Here is a 24,333-nt window from a genome sequence, read left to right as displayed (position 1 = left end):
ACATATATATATATATATATATATATATATATATATATATATATATATATGTGTATACATATATATATTATAAAAAAAATGTTGTTTTTTTTTCTTTCTGTCTGCTGGCTGTCAGTGAGGGAAACATTACCGTCATTCTGGAATTGGAAACCTTTCATGAACCAGTCCAGCCGCGGAATTTTTTTCGGCAGAATTACGCACAGGCTGCATTGCCTCAATGATGACTGAACAGGGGTGCGCGGTCCTAGTGTCGATGGACGGACGCTTGGACGGAATCTCCCTGAAAAAATTCCGTAGTGTGAACATTCCCTTGTTTTATTGGCTCATTGCAAAACAGTAGGCTAACGCATTTTAACATGCCCTGCGGCTGTTTCATTTTAGAACGATTCAGCGCTTATTTTGAAACACTTTATGCGCTTAAAAAATGCACCGAATAATGCAGCAATTTGTTTGCCCTTATCGTTGGGAATAACATGCCTCAGTTCACACTGTACATTGTAGCCAGGCCTGGTGCAAGGATTTTTCCCACTTTAGGCGAAAGCGAATTTTGCCGCCCATCGACCCTGCCCTTAGGCTTCGCCCTTTGACACGCCCCACCTGGGGGGACATACTGTAACAAACCTCCTCCTCATGTAATCTCCTTACTACTGGGGTGACACACTGTTACAAACCTCCTCCTCATGTAATCTCCTTACTACTGGGGAGACACACTGTAACAAACCTCCTCCTCATGTAATCTCCTTACTACTGGGGAGACACACTGTAACAAACCTCCTCCTCATGTAATATCCTTACTACTGGGGAGACACACTGTAACAAACCTCCTCCTCATGTAATCTCCTTAATACTGGGGAGACACACTGTAACAAACCTCCTCCTCATGTAATCGCCTTACTACTGGGGTGACACACTGTAACAAACCTCCTCCTCATGTAATCTCCTTACTACTGGGGTAACACACTGTAACAAACCTCCTCCTCATGTAATCTCCTTACTACTGGGGTGACACATTGTAACAAATCTCCTCCTCATGTAATCTCCTTAATACTGGGGTGACACACTGTAACAAACCTCCTCCTCATGTAATTGCCTTACTACTGGGGTGGCACACTGTAACAAACCTCCTCCTCATGTAATCACCTTACTACTGGGGTGGCAGGGTTTTACTGGATGGGCGGGTGGTTTGGATGCTGGCTAACTTTATTGCTGTGGGCAGAGCGATGCCCCCATCAAGAGTGCGCTCTAGGCGGCTGCCTATTTTGCCTGTAGGCTGAGCCAACCCTAATTGTAGCACAACATTTTTTATTAATCATGTGACATATCACGTATTTGAGCTTATCACTTAGGGAAAAAGTGCCAATTGCTGGAAAGTCTAGTGAAAGCTATTCTGCTTCCATGACAGCAAGTGAAAGTATTGCGCATATTATATATGTGTACATAAATATATATAATATATGTGTGTGTGTGTGTGTGTGTGTGTATATATATATATATATATATATATATATATATATATATATATATATATATATATATGATTTATTTTATTTATTTTTAATTTATTTATTTTTTCCTTGGAAAAAAACAACAATGCCATGTGAACATAGCCTTAGACCTGTTCAGTTCCTCACTTATTTTCGAAATTATAGATTTATGACATGCACCATAGCCGGGATGGGGGGGGGGGGGGGGGGGGAACGTTCTGTGCTTAAACTTTCAAATTTATTTATATGGAAATTACTAAGGGCGCTAAATTTATCAATTTCCAAAAACAAAGCAGGAATTGAGGTCTCCATCTGGGAAATATAACAAGTCATCCGCAAAAGCCAAATTTTTTATTCTATGTCCCCCACCAACTCCCCTCTGATTGTGTTGTTGAGTCGAATAGTGTACATGAGGTGTTCCCTGACTAATACATATAACAATGGGGACAGAGGGCAGCCCTGGCGGGTACCATTTCTGATCTCCAGAGGCTCTGCCAGGACTTCACTGATTCAGATTCATTCCATGGGACGATGATGTAGGGCAAAAATTTGTTATGACATCGTCTGTCCCAAGCCAAGAATAGGCACTGCCGCATGAACCCCTAGTCCACCTGGTCAAAGGCCTTCTCAGTGTGGTGGCCAGGTTTTTGTCCGCCCTTTCCAATGAGGATTGTCCATCTTTGACATGTGACACCAGAGCACTGACCAAATACATCCGCAGCTGAACACTAGAGCACTGACCAAATACATCCACAGCTGAACACTAGAGCACTGACCAAATACATCCACAGCTGAACACTAGAGCACTGACAAAATACATCCGCAGCTGAACACTAGAGCACTGACTAAATACATCCGCAGCTGAACACTAGAGCGCTGACCAAATACATCCGCAGCTGAACACCAGAGCACTGACCAAATACATCCGCAGCTGAACACTAGAGCACTGACCAAATACATCCGCAGCTGAACACCAGAGCACTGACCAAATACATCCGCAGCTGAACACTAGAGCACTGACTAAATACATCCGCAGCTGAACACTAGAGCACTGACCAAATACATCCGCAGCTGAACACCAGAGCACTGACCAAATACATCTGCAGCTGAACACTAGAGCACTGACCAAATACATCCGCAGCTGAACACTAGAGAACTGACCAAATACATCCGCAGCTGAACACCAGAGCACTGACCAAATACATCCACAGCTGAACACCAGAGCACTGACCAAATACATCCGCAGCTGAACACTAGAGAACTGACCAAATACATCCGCAGCTGAACACCAGAGCACTGACCAAATACATCCGCAGCTGAACACCAGAGCACTGACCAAATACATCCACAGCTGAACACCAGAGCACTGACCAAATACATCCGCAGCTGAACACCAGAGCACTGACCAAATACATCCGCAGCTGAACACCAGAGCACTGACCAAATACAATTGCAGCTGAACACTAGAGTGCTGACTGAATACATCCGCAGCTGAACACTAGAGCACTGACCAAATACATCCGCAGCTGAACACTAGAGTGCTGACCAAAGAGCAAAACACCGAAGGCGGAATGGGGGATCAATGTAGTTATTGCAAAACTACAAACCCCAGCATGCCCAGACAGCTGTCCGGGCATGCTGGGGTTTGTAGTTTTGCAACAGCTGGAGGCACACTGGTTGGAAAACACTGTAGTAGTGGATTGTTTATAGAATTGCCACTATGTTTTAGAGGATTTATATAAAATTGTTACTATGTAGTAGGGGATTGTTTATAGACTTGTTACTATGTAGTAGGGGATTAATAGACTTGTTACTATGTAGTAAGGGGTTCTTTATAGAATTATTACTATGTAGTAGGGGATTAATAGAATTGTTACTATATATTAGGGGATTGTTAATAGAATTGTTACTACCGTATGTAGTAGGGGATTGTTTATAGAATTGTTACTATGTAGTAGGGGATTAATAGAATTGTTACTATATATTAGGGGATTGTTAATAGAATTGTTACTATGTATTAGGGGATTGTTTACAAAATTGTTACAATGTTGTAGGGGATTAATAAAATTGTTAATATGTAGTAGGGGATTGTTTATAGAATTGTTACTATGTAATAGAGGATTGTTTATAGAATTATTACTATGTAGTAGGGGAGTAATAGAATTGTTACTATATATTAGGGGATTGTTTACAGAATTGTTACTATATATTAGGGGATTGTTTACAGAATTGTTACTATATATTAGGGGATTGTTTACAAAATTGTTACTATGTAATAGGGGATTGTTTACAGAATTGTTACTATGTAATAGGGGATTGTTACTGTTACTATGTATTAGCAAAATCAATCATGGGGCCATAACCCCACATGAGTACTGTGTACAGTTCGGGCCCCTATTGAACAAGAGACAAGTATTTTGTTCGCTACTTTTAGTTTTCAATGTAAAACAAATAATATCCGACTCCGCAGTGATCCAGAAGCCACGTCTGTGAACTCGCTGCATTATTATTCAGGGGCCCCCGTGGCGATGCTCTCTCTCTCTGGATTTTGTCTGTAAAAATCACAGCTGGAAAACGCATCAAAATGTTTTCAAAAAAATATCTAAAATCCATAGTGAGGCGGCTGAAGTCATCCCGGTGGTTCTGGGAGCGGAATTAATTTAATGTGATGTGTAATTATGGTCCGCAGAGCGAAAGGCCGCGCAGTCATGTGACATTACTCTTTTTTGTCAGCCCCTCACTGTGTACCATAATAATGTGCCTAGGAAATCATGCAGGAATGACCATTTTCTTGTCACATTTGTATTAACTCCGCCAACTTGTATTTGCTCCGTCTCTCTTCTTTTAAAGTTGTACTCCGCCCCTAGACATCTTATTCCCTATCCAAAGGTGTCTGGTCGTGGGGGTCCCACAGCTGGCACCCCCCTGATCTCTGTGCAGCACCCGTTTGGATCCCTTGGCTTGGAGCGGTGGTCGTGGTGTCACGCCACACCCCCTCAATGCAAGTCTATGGGAGGGGGCGTGACTGCCGTCATGCCCCCTCCCATAGACATGCATTGAGGGGGCGTAGTGTGATGTCACAACGGGCGGGGACGTGACCGCATAACCCCGCCCCTTGTGATGTCACACTACACCCCCTCAATGCAAATCTATGGGAGGGGGCGTGACGGCATGAGAGGGTGTCGTGTGACGTCACAAGGGGCGGGGCTGTGACTTCATGACCCCCGCTGCCTGCTCCAAGCGTTCTGAACAAAATGTTCCGAACACTGGTCCAGTGGAGTATCCCTTTAAGTTATTTTGGCACAGATAGTGCTGCCTCCTTTTCTCACATTGCAAGTGATGTAAGCAGGGATAGTGCTGCCTGTTAGTCTCTCTTCCTGTAAAAGATGTACACCCAGATAGTACTGCCTACCTCTCTCTTGTTGTAAATTACAATAGTAATGCCTCCCTGTAGGAACAGATAGGATAGTAGAGCAGACTCACCCCCACCTTTGTCTCTTAATAATGTAAAAACAGGTGGCACTACGCCGAATCTTCCTGTGAATTATGTATAATAAGGCCTTCCTGTCTTCTTGTAAATTATTTGGGCACAGATAGTACTGGCTCGTTGTGTATTCCAGCAAATCATGTAGGCACGGATAGTGCCCCCCTTTATCCCCTCTATAAACATGTAGGCACAGATTGTGCTGCCTACTATTTCTCCCTGTAAATCACTTAAAGGGGTACTCCGGTGGAAACCTTTTTTTTTTTTTTTTTTTTTTAAATCAACTGGTGCCAGAAAGTTAAACAGATTTATAAATTACTTCTATTAAAACATCTTTACCCTTCCAGTACTTTTTAGCAGCTGTATGCTACAGATTAAAATTCTTATCTCTTTGAATTTATTTTTGTCTTGTCCACAGTGCTCTCTGCTGACACCTCTGTCCGTGTCAGGAACTGTCCAGAGCAGCATAGGTTTGCAATGGGGATTTTCTCCTGCTCTGGACAGTTCCTGATACGGGTATCAGGTGTCAGCAGAGAGCACTGTGGACAAGACATAAAAGAAATTAAAAAAGAACAGAATTTCCTCTGTAGCATACAGCTGCTGAAAAGTACTGGAAGGGTAATGATTTTATAATAGAAGTAATTTACAAATCTGTTTAACTTTCTGGCACCAGTTGATTTAAAAAAAAAAAAGTTTTCCACCAGAGTACCCCTTTAATGTTGTAAATTCTAATACTTCCTCCCTTTCTCTCCATGTTAAAATATAGGCACAGATAATGCTGCCTTTCTGTTTCTCCCTGTAAGTGATGTAGATACAGATAGAACTGCCTTTAGCTATAAATGATGTAGTCACTTACAGTACAGCCTCCTTGTTTGTCTCTGTAAATGATGTAGGTACAAATAGTATTGCCTCCCTATTTGTTTTAAAGCCCAGTGACAAGCTGTCTTCAGCACCTGTGCTGATCTGGGCTAGTCTTAAGAACCTGGAGTGGCACAGGAAGGGAATTAAAAGCCCTACTACCAAACCTGCCTTTCTTCCCTGAAAATCTAGGCCTGATAACAGGACTTGTCAAAGTCCCTAGCAAGAGAAGTCTTGCCAGGGTTTTTACCTACTTCTGGATTTACCACTTCTCACTCAGTTCTTCCTATATAAGAATGAGTCCTGGTATCCACATATGACAAGTACATTGATTAGGTATAGCAGTGTTTCCCAACCAGGGTGCCTCCAGCTGTTGCAAAACTACAACTCCCAGCATGCCCGCACAGCCTTCGGCTGTGCGGGCGTGCTGGGAGTTGTAGTTTTGCAACAGCTGGAGGCACCCTGGTTGGGAAACACTGCGGTATAGTGATTACCGACCACCATTCCTGTCATTGTCTCGCACCCCCCCATAGTTCTTTATGATGGATTAAATGACAATAAGGACTATAGTTTGCAGTCTGTCACCCACCATCTTTACCCTCTATATGGGTGAACAGAGTAATAAGAGATTTCGCACAAGTCGACAAGGTTTCTGGGTCATTTTTGTAACATTAAAGGAGAATGCCCATGGGAGTTTTTTTTTCCATTTCTTATTAAATTGTATAAAAATATAAAACCTTAGTGTTGTCCCCCAGCGGGGGCGCCCCGTCACGTGCCGGGTGATAGCAGAGCAAGGGCCTTATTGTTATTGTTAAGGGCAAACATCTCAATAAGCCGCAATCTTGTTTTCTTCGGGATTATTTTCTGCTCGTGTTCCGCGTTTCCCTCCTGAGGCGAAAACTCAGCAGTAATTTCCTGAAATACCAGGTGAACCGGCATTTAATTGTGTCTGATCCTGGGCGCGCAGCAGAAATTGGTCCCCTAGAATATGAGGCTATTTCTGTGTACAAGAACTGCTTACAACCTCATCCCGCAGCGCACGTACATACAGCAGGATCAGCTTCTTGTATGGAGGTTATATTTACTGCTGGGTCAGGGCATTTAAAGCTGGGTTTGTTTCCGAATATAAGCAGAGGCCCCTAAATTCACCCCAAAAACCTAGAAAAACGTATTGACTTGAGTATAAGCCTAGGGTGAAAAAAACATCATTCCCCCCCCGTCATCATCCATCATCCATCATCCCCCACTCCCCTCTCATCATCCATCATCCCCCACTCCCCTCTCATCATCCATCATTCCCCTCTCATCATCCATCATTCCCCTCTCATCATCCATCATCCCCCACTCCCCTCTCATCATCCATCATCCCCCACTCCCCTCTCATCATCCATCATCCCCCACTCCCCTCTCATCATCCATCATCCCCCACTCCCCTCTCATCATCCATCATCCCCCACTCCCCTCTCATCATCCATCATCCCCACTCCCCTCTCATCATCCATCATCCCCCACTCCCCTCTCATCATCCATCATCCCCCACTCCCCTCTCATCATCCATCATCCCCCACTCCCCTCTCATCATCCATCATGCCCCCACTCCCCTCTCATCATCCATCATGCCCCCACTCCCCTCTCATCATCCATCATGCCCCCCTCATCATCCATCATCCCCCCCTCCCCTGTCATCATCCATCATCCCCCCCCCCCCTGTCCATATCACCCCCTGTCCTCATCAAGACCCCCCCTTTCGTTGTCTTCTCACCTCCCCAGTTGTAGCTGCAGGGACCGTCCGGGGAGCTGGGCCGTCCTTCTTCACTGCAGGGACCGTCCGCATTCCTGTGTGGAGGGTGAGCCGGTCCGTCCATCTTTACCAGGAGGCCCTCTTCTCCACTCCGGGCCGTCCCCGGACTAGTGACGCCGCAGCACAGGGACGTCCATGCGCAGCAGACATCTGACGTCAGGGGCGTCCCTGTGCGGCAGCGTCACTAGTCCGGGGACGGCCCGGAGCGGAGAAGAGGGCCTCCTGGTAAAGATGGACGGACCGGCTCACCCTCCACACAGGAATGCGGACGGTCCCTGCAGTGAAGTTTTGGTTCACTCGAGTATAAGATGAGGGGGGCGTTTGCGGAATGAAAAATCGTGCTGAAAAACTCTGCTTATACTAGAGTATATACGGTAGTTACTGGTCAGTCTGTAAAGCGTTAAAATGGAAACTGTAAGTGAGCCAAGGTAAGTCAGCTACAGAAAACATTATTATAGTAGTTATATACTTGTATATACAATATAGGAGCAGTATTATAGTAGTTATATTCTTGTATATAGGAGCAGTATTATAGTAGTTATATTCTCGTATATAGGAGCAGTATTATAGTAGTTATATTCTTGTATATAGGAGGCAGTATTATAGTAGTTATATTCTTGTATATAGGAGGCAGTATTATAGTAGATATATTCTTGTATATAGGAGCAGTATTATAGTAGTTATATTCTTGGATATAGGAGCAGTATTATAGTAGTTATATTCTTGTATATAGGAGCAGTATTATAGGAGTTATATTCTGGTATATAGGAGCAGTGTTATAGTAGTTATATTCTTGTTGTAGGAGCAGTATTATAGTAGTTATATTCTTGTATATAGGAGACAGTATTATAGTAGTTATTTTCTTGTATATAGGAGACAGTATTATAGTAGTTATTTTCTTCTATATAGGAGCAGTATTATAGTAGTTATTTTCTTGTATATAGGAGGTAGTATTATAGTAGTTATATTCTTGTATATAGGAGCAGTATTATAGTAGTTATATTCTTGTATATAGGAGCAGTATTATAGTAGTTATATTCTTGTATATAGGGGACAGTGTTGTGTTCTTGTATATAGGAGCAGTATTATAGTTGTGTTCTTGTATATAGGAGCAGTATTATAGTAGTTATATTCTTGTATATAGGAGCAGTATTATAGTAGTTATATTCTTGTATATAGGAGCAGTATTATAGTTATATTCTTGTATATAGGAGCAGTATTATAGTAGTTATATTCTTGTATATAGGAGCAGTATTATAGTAGTTATATTCTTGTATATAGGGAGCAGTATTATAGTAGTTATATTCTTGTATATAGGAGCAGTATTATAGTAGTTATATTCTTGTATATAGGGAGCAGTATTATAGTAGTTATATTCTTGTATATAGGAGCAGTATTATAGTAGTTATATTCTTGTATATAGGAGCAGTATTATAGTTATATTCTTGTACATGACGATAATTCTGTCTATTATATACAATTAATTGTACATGCACAAATTAATTTTGTTTTCTGGTGACCATCTTCTAGGTTATCAATGTATATAAAGCAGCTGTTCAACAACACTTTGACCTCCTCTTCCTTCCTGATGGTAAAGAGTTTTTGAGCACCACGGACTGTGTGAGCCGAGACTCTGCGGACCGTACGATCATCGCCTGGGATTTCACCACCACTGCCAAAGTCTCCAACCAGATATTTCATGTACGGCTCTTATGTAAACTCCTGAACAGGATTAGAGGATGGATGGCTCAATATTAAATAGATAAATATTAGGCAGATATTAGATAAATATTAGGCAGATATTAGATAAATATTAGGCAGATATTAGATAAATATTAGGTAGATATTAGAAATTAGGTAGATATGAGATGGATAATAGAGAGATATTAGACAAAGATAGGAAATTATGACATAAACAATACATTAAATAAGAAAACAATATACAGGAAACTCCCAAGCGCCTCCTACTGGTGACTGCAGGCGACTAGAATTTTATTTAAAGGGGTATTCCAAGAAAAAACTTTTTTATATATATCAACTGGCTCCAGAAAGTTAAACAGATTTGTAAATTACTTCTATTAAAAAAAAAATCTTAATTCTTTCAGTAATTATGAGCTTCTGAAGTTAAGGTTTTTCTTTTCTGTCTAAATCCTCTCTGATGATACGTGTCTCGGGAAACGCCCAGTTTAGAAGAGGTTTGCTATGGGGATTTGATTCTAAACTGGGCGTTTCCCGAGACAGGTGTCATCAGAGAGCACTTAGACAGAAAAGAACAACCCCCAAAGAACAACCCCCAAAGGACGAGGGGGCACTCCCTCCGTCTGGAGAAAAAAAAGTTTAGTCTCAAGGGGCGACACGCCTTCTTTACCGTGAGGACTGTGAATTTATGGAACGGTCTACCTCAGGAACTGGTCACAGCAGGAACAATTAACAGCTTTAAAACAGGATTAGATACATTCCTGGAACAAAATAAGATTAATGCTTATGAAGAAATATAAAATCTCATCCCTTCCCCAATATCGCGCCACACCCCTACCCCTTAATTCCCTGGTTGAACTTGATGGACATATGTCTTTTTTCGACCGTACTATGTAACTATGTAACCTTAAAGGGGTTATTCCAGGAAAAAAACTTTTTTTGATATATCACCTGGCTCCAGAAAGTTAAACAGATTTGTAAATTACTTCTATTAAAAAATCTTAATCCTTTTAGTACTTATGAGCTTCTGAAGTTTAGGTTGTTCTTTTCTGTCTAAGTAATCTCTGATGACACGTGTCTCGGGAAACGCCCAGTTTAGAAGCAAATCCCCATAGCAAACCTCTTCTAAACTGGGCGGTTCCCGAGACACATGTCATCAGAGAGGATTTAGACAGAAAAGAGCAACCTTCACTTCAGAACCTCATAAGTACTGAAAGGATTAAGATTTATTAATAGAAGTCATTTACAAATCTGTTTAACTTTCTGGAGCCAGTTGATATTTAAAAAAAAGTTTTTTCCTGGAATACCCCTTTAACTTCAGAAGCTCATAAGTACTGAAAGGATTAAGATTTTTTAATAGAAGTAATTTTCAAATCTGTTTAACTTTCTGGTGCCAGTTGATATATAAAAAACAAGTTTTTTTTTCCTGGATAACCCCTTTAATGCTATTGCTTAGGGGAAGATTTGGTGCTCTGTATCAGAAAAACATTGAACGGTACTAACCAATAAAAAGTATATAAAGAAATGTGTTGACATATACAGCTCTAAAGGGCAGACATTGTCTTTCGGCATTAGGTAGGTGTCATGTTTAGTACCGGATTTTTTCTGCTCTGTATGTTCTCAAGGACGTTCTGCTTCAAAAAAAATTGGAAAAAAAATTGGAAAATCTAAAGCTTGAAAATGGAGAAATGTATCTTCATACCGAGCGGAGAGCGGCCTCCATAACGCCTTGACAGTCGTCTATATTAAGAGCATCTGCATGGAGTCCGCCATGTGGAAAATAACACTCACTTGCAGTAGATCCTATTAATATTCCCCCGTCCCACCAGCGCCCGGTGCGGTGCGAGTGTTATTTATTGATTGCAATTCATGAGGTTCTATTAGATGTGAATGCGTCGGCCCTTGTCACAAGTGAGGAAGAGAACGAGACACACTTGACTTTCATCTTATTGTCGGAGCTTGAGACTGCTACTTATTTTTTATTTTTTTATTTATCCTTTATTTATTTATTTTCTGGAATCTTTTTTTCTTTTACTTTTGAGACAAGGGTCCGACTCATTCACATTTGATAAAACCTTTTAGCCTTTCTTTATTTTATTTTCATTTATTTCTTTTTTCTTTTATTTATGTATTATTTCTAGAAATGAACGAACTTACAGTCAATTCGATTCGTCACGAACTTCTCGGCTCGGCAGTTGATTACTTATCCTGCGTAAATTAGTTCAGCTTTCAGGTGCTCCTGTGGGCTGGAAAAGGTGGATATAGTCCTAGGAGACTCTTTCCTAGGAATGTATCCACCTTTTCCAGCCCACCGGAGCACCTGAAGGCTTAACTAATTTACGCAGGATAAGTCATCAACTGCCGAGCCGAGAAGTTTGTGACGAATCGAATTTACTGTAAGTTCGCTCATCTCTAATTATTTCTTTAGCCTTTTTTATTGTTTAAAAAAAAAAAAAAAAAAATTATTTTTGTTTTTTATTTTCTTAAGCCTTTTTATTTTATTGTTCATGTATTTATGTAATTTATTTATTTTTTTATATAAAAAATAAAAAGACTATATAAAATAAATAAATTAAAATAAAAAATAAAATAAAATAATAAAATATATTATTTTTTTTCCTTAGCCCCTTTTTTATTTTTATTTTTTTTTATCCAATCTGTGCATTGCTTTTGAAGCTATGCATATAGCAAAACTACAGATCAAGGCATGCTGGGAGTTGTAGTTTCGCAGCAGCCTGATTTATTCATTTCCCAGGCATAGCTTACAGGTTATATTTGTTCTGACCACAATATTGATGGGTTATCCAGGATTAGAAAACCATAGCTGCTTTGTGCCAAAAACAGCCCCACCGCTGTCCACAGGCGGCGTGTGGTATTACAACTTTGCTTTCTTAACTTTAACAGAAATGAGCTGCAATACTAGGCACAAACTGAAGACAAGAGTGGCACTGTTTCTGAAAGAAATCAGTTAAGTTTTTTTTCTAATTCTGGCTTTCTTCTTTAACCCCTTAAAGCAGTGTTTCCCAACCAGGGTGCCCCCAGCTGTTGCAAAACTACAACTCCCAGCATGCCCGGACAGCCAAAGGCTGTCCGGGCATGCTGGGAATTGTAGTCTTGCAACAGCTGGAGGCACCCTGGTTGGGGAACCAGATTTCCTGATACATTGTCACAAACTATCATCTGTATAATCAGGGCTAGATCTGGAAGATTACTTGAGAAGTTTATTTTGTGCATGTCACCTGCAGAGGCTGCGGTGCAGCTCTTGTTTGCAACATAATGATTGGATTTTACGTCTAACTTGTAGGAAAAATAAAATGTGCAATTTTTTTTTTCTACTTTTAGGAACGATACACCTGTCCGAGCCTGGCCCTGCACCCGAAGGAGAGCGTGTTTGCAGCGCAGACAAATGGAAACTACATTGCTTTATTCTCTGCTCAGCGTCCATACAAAATGAATAAGAAAAGGAGGTTTGAAGGACACAAGGTAATAGATGTGTAACATAGTATACTACTATTCTTGTCTATAGGGGGCAGTATTATAGTAGTTATATTATTGTATATAGGAACAGTATTATAGTAGTTATATTCTTGTATATAGGAGCAGTATTATAGTAGTTATATTCTTGTATATAGGAGCAGTATTATAGTAGTTATATTCTTGTATATAGGAGCAGTATTATAGTAGTTATATTCTTGTATATAAGAGGCAATATTATAGTAGTTATATTCTTGTGTATATAGGAGCAGTATTATAGTAGTTATATTCTTGTACATAGGAGGCAGTATTATAGTAGTTATATTCTTGTATATAAGAGGCAGTATTATAGTAGTTATATGAATTCGGGTAGAAGACAGACATGGTGCACATCTACAATCTTGTATAATGATCTGATTGCTTCTCAGCATAATATCAAAAACTAACAGGTTGTTAGTATACATTTTGATCGAAAAGTACAAGCCCACTCGCCACGTCAAGGCCACCTATCCAGAGTGGGTCCCTAACGTCCCTAGCATAAAATGGCGCAGCACCGGGCGGCGACCACCACCGCCGCAACGCCAATGCCCACAGGGGGGGAAAAGACCCACTGGCAGAGCAGCCCCAATGCCACTCAAACCAGTCTATGAGCCGCACCCCCCCCCCCCGCAGACACGGCGCCACGGCAGCAACGGACACCGCACAGCACCACACCAGTGTGAACAGGGATGTAAAAGCTCACTTACCATACTCTCCCAGTCAGACTGGGAGGCAGCTAGGAAAGAAATCGCCCATGTGCAGCTGACTACTGCTTATATAGGGTTGGGCTGAGGGGGTGGGGAAGAGTGCAGCACATGTTAAAACAAAGAAAAAGGAGGGGATAGAATTCTAGTGTGAATTCGGGTAGAAGAGCTGTCATGGTGCACATCTACAATCTTGTATAATGATCTGATTGCTTCTCAGCATAATATCAAAAACTAACAGGTTGTTAGTATACATTTTGATCCTATATAAGCAGTAGTTAGCTGCACATGGGCCATTTCTTTCCTAGCTGCCTCCCAGTCTGACTGGGAGAGTATGGTAAGTGAGCTATTACATCCCTGTTCACACTGGTGTGGTGCTGTGCGGTGTCCGTTGCTGCCGTGGCGCCGTGTCTGCGGGGGGGTGCGGCTCATAGACTGGTTTGAGTGGCATTGGGGCTGCTCTGCCGGTGGGTCGCTCCCCCCTGTGGGCATTGGCGTCGCGGCGGTGGTGGTCGCCGCCCGGTGCTGCGCCATTTTATGCTAGGGACGTTAGGGACCCACTCTGGATAGGTGGCCTTGACGTGGCGAGTGGGCTTGTACTTTTTGATCAAAAATGTATACTAACAACCTGTTAGTTTTTGATATTATGCTGAGAAGCAATCTGATCATTATACAAGATTGTAGATGTGCACCATGTCTGCTTTTCTACCCGAATTCACATTATAGTAGTTATATTCTTGTATATAGGAGCAGTATTATAATAGTTATATTCTTGTATATAGGAGCAGTATTATAGTAGTTATATTCTTGTATATAGAAGCAGTATTATAGTAGTTATAATCTTGTACATAGGAGCAGTATTATAGTAGTTATATTCTTGTATATAGGAGCAGTATTATAGTAGTTATAATCTTGTACATAGGAGCAGTATTATAGTAGTTATATTCTTGTATATAGGAGCAGTATTATAGTAGTTATATTCCTGTATATAGGGGCAGTATTATAGTAGTTATATTCTTGTATATAAGGGCAGTATTATAGCAGTTATATTCTTGTATATAGGAGCAGTATTATAGTAGTTATATTCTTGTATATAGGAGCAGTATTATAGTAGTTATATTCTTGTATATAGGAGCAGTATTATAGTAGTTATATTCTTGTATATAGGAGGCGGTATTATAGTAGTTATAATATTGTATATAGGAGCAGTATTATAGTAGTTATATTCTTGTATATAGGAGCAGTATTATAGTAGTTATATTCTTGTATATAGAAGGCAGTGTTATTGTAGTTATATTCCTGTATATAGGAGCAGTATTATAGTAGTTATATTCTTGTACATAGGGGGCAGTATTATAACAGTTTTTCTATCATATAAACAGAGGCCACAGTAAAACACTAACGGACATAAAAGATTTACCTACTATTCCTATATACACCCTCCTCTTTTTGTAACATAAAGGTAGACTTCAGAGCTCTAGGTTATAGACAATAGACCCGCCATTCAGTAAGCAGCGCTCCACGCTCCGTGTCTGGATCATATATTATTCATGCACAGCTCAGTGTCTGAATGTAAATGCTTTACCTGTGGCTGTGAATGCAGGAGGCAGCATCTGCGCCGCTTAGTAATACAAGTTAATATTTAGTTTCTTGGATTGACTTGCAGGCTGTGGGTTTAAATTCTTTTTTTTTTTTTTTTTTTTTGTCTTTTTTTGTCTTTTACTGCTCATTTTAACTTTATTTTACTTTCTCCCATCTTCTTTTGCCTATGAAGATGAATTCTTGTATAATGGAAAGTTTTTCAACTTTCTAATATACTTGGTTATTTTACTCTTCTCCATGTAAGATCTCTGCTTGCTGTCCTTGAATTGGAGCTATTTATAACTTTTCCCTAAAAGCTGAAAACCCAACTTGATTATTGTCCAGATTTGGATGTTGTTGTGGTTGTGTCCAGTCTGTGATATCCTATGTAATCTCCAATGGGCAGATAAAAAGTATCAGCCTTGATACATTGTAGCAAACTAATTAATTCAAGGCTGAATAGACTGGATTTATCTCTAATAAATCCTTAGCCATGAGTATTATTAGGCCTGTTTGAGTTTTCAGATTACCTACAGCAAGCAGAGATTTTGGTAGCATTTGAAATAAAAAATGTATTGCAAAGTTAAGTTTCTGAACAACACTTTTTATATAGGGCCATAGCTATATGATCTCTTGCACATGTGAATAGGACAGTGTTTCTCAACTAGGGTGACTCCAGCTGTTGCAATACTACAATTTCCAGCATGCCCGGATAGCCTCTTGACCCATACTGCCCCCTTTGGTCCCCTAGTTATGGTTACCCCTCATACTGCCCTCTCTGGTACCCCACTTGTAATGGTGACCCCTCATACTGCCCTCTCTGGTTCCCCACTTGTAATGGTGACCCCTCATACTGCCCTCTCTGGTACCCCACTTGTAATGGTGACCCCTCATACTGCCCTCTCTGGTACCCCACTAGCAATGGTGACCCCTCATATTGCGCTCTGTGGTACCCACTAGTAATGGTGACCCCTCATACTGCCCTCTGTGGTACCCCACTAGTAATGGTTACCCCTCATACTGCCCTCTGTGGTACCCCACTAGTAATGGTTATCCCTCATACTGCCCTTTGTTGTACCCCACGACTAATGGTGACCCCTCATATTGCCCTCTGTTGTACCCCACTAGTAAGGGTGACCCCTCATACTGCCCTCTGTGGTACCCCACTAGTAATGGTGACCCCTCATACTGCCCTCTGTGGTACCCCACTAGTAATGGTGACCCCTCATACTGCCCTCTGTGGTACCCCACTAGTAATGGTTACCCCTCATACTGCCCTCTGTGGTACCCCACTAGTAATGGTGACCCCTCACACTGCCCTCTGTTGTACCCCACTTCTAATGGTGACACCTCATACTGCCCTCTGTTGTACTCCACTACTAATGGTGATCTTCATACTGCCCTCTGTTGTACCCCACTACTAATGGTGATCTTCATACTGCCCTCTGTTGTACCCCCACTACTAATGGTGACACCTCATACTGCCCTCTGTTGTACCCCACTACTAATGGTGATCTTCATACTGCCCTCTGTTGTACCCCACTACTAATGGTGATCTTCATACTGCCCTCTGTTGTACCCCACTACTAATGGTGATCTTCATACTGCCCTCTGTGGTACCCCACTAGTAATGGTTACCCCTCATACTGCCCTTTGTTGTACCCCACGACTAATGGTGACCCCTCATATTGCCCTCTGTGGTACCCCACTAGTAATGGTGACCCCTCATACTGCCCTCTGTTGTACCCCACTTCTAATGGTGACACCTCATACTGCCCTCTGTTGTACCCCACTACTAATGGTGATCTTCATACTGCCCTCTGTGATACCCCACTGCTAATCATGACCCCTTATACTGCCCTCTGTGGTACCCCACTAGTAATGGTGACCCCCTCATACTGCCCTCTGTAGTACCTCTCAGTAATGGTGACCCCCTCATACTGCCCTCTGTAGTACCTCTCAGTAATGGTGACCCCCTCATACTGCCCTCTGTGGTACCCCACTAGTAATGGTGATTCCTCTGATACAGCCCTTTGTTGTACCCCACTAGTAATGGTGACCCCCTCATACTGCCCTCTGTGTTTCCCCACTAGTAATGGTGACACCTCATACTGCCTCTCTGGTACCCCACTAGTAATAGTGACCCCCTCATACATCCCTCTGTGATGCCCCACTAGTAATGGTGACCCCCCTCATACTGCCCTCTGTGTTTCCCCACTAGTAATGGTAGCACCTCATACTGCCCTCTGTGGTACCCCACTAGTAATGGTGACCCCCTCATACTGCCCTCTGTGGTACCCCACTAGTAATGGTGACCCCCCTCATACTGCCCTCTGTGTTTCCCCACTAGTAATGGTTACCCCTCATACTACCCTCTGTGGTACCCCACTAGTTATGGTGACCCCTCATATTGCCCTCTGTGGTACCCCACTAGTAATACTGCCCTCTGTGGTACCTCTCAGTAATGGTGACACCTCATACTACCCTCTGTGTTTCCCCACTAGTAATACTGCCCTCTGTGTTTCCCCACTAGTAATACTGCCCTCTGTGTTCCCCACTAGTAATACTGCCCTCTGTGTTTCCCACTAGTAATACTGCCCTCTGTGTTTCCCCACTAGTAATACTGCCCTCTGTAGTGCCCCCACTTTTAATGATGAAATAAAAAAGCACCAACGGATGCGCTCCGTAGTGTGACACCAGAGTAGAATCGGTAACGCTATGTGTGTACTGCGCTTACCACATGAAGTTGTACTACAACCAAGGCAACAATGGATCAAGGCGCATCATCAAAGTGTCTCTGCAGCTTCTTCCCGCTGAAATAAAATCACGATAAAAGCAGAAAATCTCCAAACAGGGCGGGATGCAAAGGAGCGCTGAGACCAAGTAAAAGCTTAAAAGGTTTATTCCCACAATGCAACGCGTTTCACGGTTACCCGCTTCATCAGGCATCATGAAGCGGGTAACCGTGAAACGCGTTGCATTGTGGGAATAAACCTTTTAAGCTTTTACCTGGTCTCAGCGCTCCTATGCATCCCGCCCTGTTGTTTGGAGATTTTCTGCTTTTATTGCCACTTTTAATGATGACCTCTCTGATACTGCCCTCCGTAGTGCCCCCACTTTTGATGACCTCTCTGATACTGCCCTCCGTAGTGCCCCCACTTTTAATGATGACCTCTGATACTGCCCTCCGTAGTGCCCCCACTTTTAATGATGACCTCTGATACTGCCCTCTGTAGTGCCCCCACTTTTGATGACCTCTCTGATACTGCCCTCTGTAGTGCCCCCACTTTTAATGATGACCTCTCTGATACTGCCCTCCGTAGTGCCCCCACTTTTAATGATGACCTCTGATACTGCCCTCCGTAGTGCCCCCACTTTTGATGACCTCTCTGATACTGCCCTCTGTAGTGCCCCCACTTTTAATGATGACCTCTTTGATACTGCCCTCTGTAGTGCCCCCACTTTTAATGATGACCTCTCTGATACTGCCCTCCGTAGTGCCCCCACTAGTAACAGTGACCTTATCCGGCCATGTCCTGCTAGTCCTCACCTAGAGGGGAAGTTGTTGCCCTCAGCCCTTCCCCCCTCTGGTTCTCACAGCTGGAGTGCTTCTTATTATTATTATTATTGTGTTTTTGTTTTTTATGTTTCCTTCCTTCTCCTGCCCTTCTAGAGGAGGTAGAGGTGGGGGCCGGCAGGAGATACAGCAGCCGGAGGTTCTCGATAACAAAGCCTGTTATGTTTCCTCTGTGCGCTCTATATTCTCCCTGCAGCCTGTAAACCAACTACAAAGTTGTTGAACAAATTGAATTGATGCCGTTGATTACGCGTCTTCCGACGTAAGGAGACGAGATGAGGAGCCGAGATGTCTTCCAATTGTTTACAGTAAAATAAGATGGTCTCTATGAGATCCCCAGTGAGAGGGATGAGATTACCGGGGCAGGGAAACTCATTACGGTGCTTCTTCTTCTTCTAACAGGTGGAAGGATTTGCCGTAGGATGCCAGTTCTCTCCCGACGGATCCGTCATCGTAACCGGGAGTTCTGAAGGGAACGTTGTCTTCTACAACTATCACACCTCCAAGATCATCAGGACTTTTCCCAGCCAGGGCAGCGCCTGTGTAGGTGTCTCTTACCACCCCGTGCTGCCCTCGCTGCTAGCGACTTGTCATTGGGATGGCGAAATCCGAATCTGGGAGTAAGAAGCTAAGGATGGATTATTGGTGTATACAGGTGAAACTCAAAAAATTAGATTATCGTGCAAAAGTCCATTGTATTTCATTAATGCAACTTAAAAGGAAAGGAAGCATGAAGTGCCCCAATCTCCTGGTAGACGGATGTGTTGACCCTGGACTTAAAGTGGTACTCCGGTGGAATTTTTTTTTTTTTTTTAAATCAACAAGTGCCAGAAAGTTAAACAGATTTGTAAATGACTTCTATTAAAAAATCTTTACCCTTCCAGTACTTTTTAGCGGCTGTATACCACAGAGGAAATTCTTTTATTTTTTAATTTCTTTTTTGTCTCTTTTGTGCTCTCTGCTGCCACCTGATGCCCATATCAGGAATTGTCCAGAGCAGCATAGGTTTGCTATGGGGATTTTCTCCTGCTCTGGACAGTTCCTGATACGGGCATCAGGTGTCAGCAGAGAGCACAGTGGACAAGACAAAAAGAAATTCAAAAAGAAAAAAAATTCTTCTGTAGCATACAGCTGCTAAAAAGTACTGGAAGGATTAAGATTTTTTGAATAGAAGTCATTTACAAATCTGTTTAACTTTCTGGCACCAGTTGATTTAAAAAAAATAAATAAAAAAGTTTTCCACCGGAGTACCACTTTAATGAAGCCCAGTGACCAACACCAGCAGATGACAGGGCTCCCCAAATCATATCATATATTGGGGATTTGGGGTTTTCATGAGCTGTAACCATAATCCTCACAATTATGACAAATCACGGCTTGAACTATCTTGCTTTACATGTAATGAGTCTCTCTCATATATTAGTTTCACCTTTTAAAGGGGTACTCCCGTGGAAAAAAAACTTTATTTTTATTTTTTATCAACTGGTGCAACAGATCAACAGATTTGTAAATCACTTCTATTAAAAAGATATTAATCCTTCCAGTACTTTTTAGGGGCTGTCTATTAAAGAGAAATCCAAAAAAGAAATGCATTTCCTCTGATGTCCTGACCACAGTGCTCTCTGCTGACCTCTGCTGTCCATTTTAGGAACTGTCCAGAGCAGCATATGTTTGCTATGGAGATTTTCTCTTGCTCTGGACAGTTCCTAAAATGGACAGCAGAGGTCAGTAGAGAGCACTGTGGTCATGACATCAGAGGAAATGCATTTCTTTTTTGGATTTCTCTTTAGTATACAGCCCCTAAAATGTACTGGAAGGATTAACATTTTTTGATAGAAGTAATTTACAAATCTGTTTAACTTTCTGGCACCGTTTGATAAAAAAAAAAAAAAGTTTTCCACGGGAGTACCCCTTTAAGTTGCATTAGAAATAAATGAATATCGTAGAATACGATATTCAAATTTTTTGTGTTTCAACTGTGTGTGTGTGTGTGTGTGTGTGTATATGTATATGTATATGTGTGTATATATATATATATATATATTTATATTTATAGATAGATAGATAGATAGATTATAATTATATGTATACCATATATACTAGTGTAAATGCCGAGTTTTTTAGCACTTTTTTTTTTATCCTGAAAAAGCCCCCTCGGATTATACTCGCGTGAGGCCCCGTTGGTAACTACAACACCCAGCATGCTGTGATGCAGCCTCTAGCTCTGCAGATGACCCAAAACTACAACTCCCATCATGCTGCACAGGACATATTCTGTAATACTATATAGTGCAACCTGCTGGGAGTTTTAGTTTTGGATCAGCTGCAGAGCCATAGGCTGTATCGGGGCTTTCTGGGTGCCGCAATTAGTAACTACAATGCCCAGCATGCCCTGATTCAGCCTATACAGCTCACCCAAACCATTTGGGTCAGCTGTATCAGGGCATGCTGGGCATTGTAGTTACTAACTGCAACACCCAGCATGCCACAATACAGCCTATGGCTCTGCAGCTGATCCAAAACTACAACTCCCAGCATGTTGCACTATATAGTATTACAGAATATGTTCAGTGCAACATGCTGGGAGTTGTAGTTAGTAACTACAACACCCAATAAGCCCTGATGTCAATGTCTATGGCTGCATTTCCCACCCTTGGCTTATACTCCAGTCAATAAGTTTTCCCAGGTTTTTTTCTGGTAAAATTAAGTGCCTCGGCTTATACTCGAGTATATACCGAATTTTTTTTTTATTTATTTTTTTATAACTACATTATATAAAAACTTTTATTCTACATTATGAATTTTGACTTGAAACGTTTGGCTAAAATGTGCGCTAGAGATTAAATTTTTTTTTTTTTTATTATTTACAACCATACAACCAATATCCTTAAAATGCTTTAGTTTATCTTTAGCGTCATTCCCTGCTGGATCAGGGGCTGAGAGGAGTCCATAGAGAAGTTGACAAATGGCTGCGCCATAGCTTGGTAACAAGTCCCCGTGTTATTGACTGCACTTGTTTTCCAGGTACGTAATAGCCGAAATACTTGCGGGGGTGCACAGATCTGTAGGATTTGGTATCGTTTGAAGTTACACGTTTAGGTGCAGCCCAGCAATGAACGATCAAGTGAGAGCGCCGCCTGTGGTCGCTAAGGTATATGCACTTGCACTCCGAGGGTGTTGCTCCAAACTGTGGACCTCCAGCTGTTGCAACACTACAACTCCCAGCATGCCCGGACAGCCGTTGGCTTTCCGGGCATGCTGGGAGTTGTAGTGTTGCAACAGCTGGAGGCACACTGTTTGGGAAACACTGCTCTAAAGCAGTGATCCCCAACCGGTGGCTTTCCAGCTGTTGCAAAACTATAACAACCAGCATGTTAGGAATTGCAATTTTGGTCAGTAGGTGATCTCTCCTCTAGGGGGAGCTCACTGCATACATATTTATACTGCACCAATTAAGTTTACAACTAACCGGTATATATCCATATGTAGAGAGCTCCCCCTAGTGGTGGCTGCAGTCAGCCAGATTTTATTATTTATCAGAATATGAGCACAGAATTTAGAGAATATCGGACATTAATGAAAGGATGGAGCAGCAGGGAGGTCAGGGGTCACCCCACACATAAAGGCAGAATCAGGCTGGGAGTTGTAGTTTTGCAACAGCTGGAGGTCTGCATTGTGGAGACCACTACACTAGGAGTTTCCTTGTTTAAGGCGAAATTCTCCGTCTGTGTCAGCAAGAATTTACAGCAGCAAGAGTTGTCCGAGCTAAGAAATGTCTGCGTTTATCTGTGACCTAAATGGTGAAGCCTTAGACAGGATAAATTCTGTTTATATATATCTCTGTATAATGTATATATGTGGTGCTGGTCGCCTCCTTCTAGACGTTCCGTGTAGGTGGCTTTGCTCTTTTTATTTTATTGGGTTTTGTGTAAATAAATCTAAATTGTTGTAGAATTAAAAGTTCTTCAACTTTGTCTCACTTCTTCTTCTTTCCGTTTTCAAGATCTCTGCTTGCTTCCAGTAAATGGGAATGTTCTTGTTTTATATCTAGATGTTGATAACAGTGTTAGTCCAGACCAGTGTTTCACAACCAGCATGGCTCAGTCTGGGAGTTGTAGGTTTGCAACAGCTGGAGGCACCCTGGTTGGGAAGCAATGATCTAGACCAGTGGCCTCCAAACTGTAGTCCTTCAGATGCTGTGCATGCTGGGAGTTGTAGTATATATGTATATACATATATTAGGGATGCACCAAAATTTTAACTATGTGCTGAAAATGGAGAGAGCACAGAGGAGTGCTATCAGACAGGAGAGAACACAGAGGATTCCTATCAGACAGGAGAGAGCACAGAGGAATACTATCAGACACGAGAGAGCACAGAGGAGTCCTATTAGACAGGTGAGAGCACAAAGGAGTTCTATCAGACAGGAGAGAGAGCACAGAGGAGTGCTATCAGACAGGAGAGAGCGCACAGGAGGAGTGCTATCAGACAGGAGAGAGCGCACAGAGGAGTGCTATCAGACAGGAGAGAGCGCACAGAGGAGTGCTATCAGACAGGAGAGAGCGCACAGAGGAGTGCTATCAGACAGGAGAGAGCGCACAGAGGAGTGCTATCAGACAGGAGAGAGCGCACAGAGGAGTGCTATCAGACAGGAGAGAGCGCACAGAGGAGTGCTATCAGACAGGAGAGAGCGCACAGAGGAGTGCTATCAGACAGGAGAGAGCGCACAGAGGAGTGCTATCAGACAGGAGAGAGCGCACAGAGGAGTGCTATCAGACAGGAGAGAGCGCACAGAGGAGTGCTATCAGACAGGAGAGAGCGCACAGAGGAGTGCTATCAGACAGGAGAGAGCGCACAGAGGAGTGCTATCAGACAGGAGAGAGCGCACAGAGGAGTGCTATCAGACAGGAGAGAACACAGAGGATTCCTATCAGACAGGAGAGAGCACAGAGGAATACTATCAGACATGAGAGAGCACAGAGGAGTCCTATCAGACAGGGTGAGAGCACAAAGGAGTCCTATCAGACAGGAGAGAGCGCACAGAGGAGTGCTATCAGACAGGAGAGAGCGCACAGAGGGAGTGCTATCAGACAGGAGAGAGCGCACAGAGGAGTGCTATCAGACAGGAGAGAGCACAGAGGAGTGCTATCAGACAGGAGAGAGCACAGAGGAGTGCTATCAGACAGGAGAGAGCACAGAGGAGAGTGCTATCAGACAGGAGAGAGCACAGAGGAGTGCTATCCAGGACAGGGAGAGAGCACAGAGGAGTGCTATCAGACAGGAGAGAGCACAGAGGAGTGCTATCAGACAGGAGAGAGCACAGAGGAGTGCTATCAGACAGGAGAGAGCACAGAGGAGTGCTATCAGACAGGAGAGAGCACAGAGGAGTGCTATCAGACAGGAGAGAGCACAGAGGAGTGCTATCAGACAGGAGAGAGCACAGAGGAGTGCTATCAGACAGGAGAGAGCACAGAGGAGTGCTATCAGACAGGAGAGAGGCACAGAGGAGTGCTATCAGACAGGAGAGAGCACAGAGGAGTGCTATCAGACAGGAGAGAGCACAGAGGAGTGCTATCAGACAGGAGAGAGCACAGAGGAGTGCTATCAGACAGGAGAGAGCACAGAGGAGTCCT

General features: G+C 42.5%; 1 protein-coding gene across 19 annotated transcripts in view; it reads left to right on the top strand.

Moving 5' to 3' along the window:
- WDR25 (WD repeat domain 25) overlaps positions 1 to 24,333 on the top strand; it is a 135,296-nt gene that overhangs the window by 65,505 nt on the left and 45,458 nt on the right. For 10 of the 19 annotated variants that reach the window (XR_008848668.1, XR_008848669.1, XR_008848665.1 and 7 more), the window contains exons 5-8: positions 9,158 to 9,328; positions 12,668 to 12,808; positions 19,103 to 19,243; positions 21,613 to 21,724. Coding sequence is in view for 10 of the 19 variants with exons in the window: in XM_056545224.1 (XP_056401199.1) it covers positions 9,158 to 9,328; positions 12,668 to 12,808; positions 19,103 to 19,243; positions 21,613 to 21,724 (565 nt within the window). In the remaining 9 variants the exon portion in view is untranslated. Of the gene's footprint in view, positions 1 to 9,157; positions 9,329 to 12,667; positions 12,809 to 19,102; positions 19,505 to 21,601; positions 22,622 to 24,333 lie in introns of those variants that run through there. The other 9 variants (XR_008848671.1, XR_008848672.1, XR_008848670.1 and 6 more) reach the window with 8 other exon arrangements.

The sequence above is a fragment of the Hyla sarda genome, chromosome 11 (genome assembly GCF_029499605.1).
Source record: "Hyla sarda isolate aHylSar1 chromosome 11, aHylSar1.hap1, whole genome shotgun sequence".
Lineage (NCBI taxonomy): Eukaryota > Metazoa > Chordata > Amphibia > Anura > Hylidae > Hyla > Hyla sarda.
This window is presented reverse-complemented; position numbering and strand designations above follow the sequence as displayed.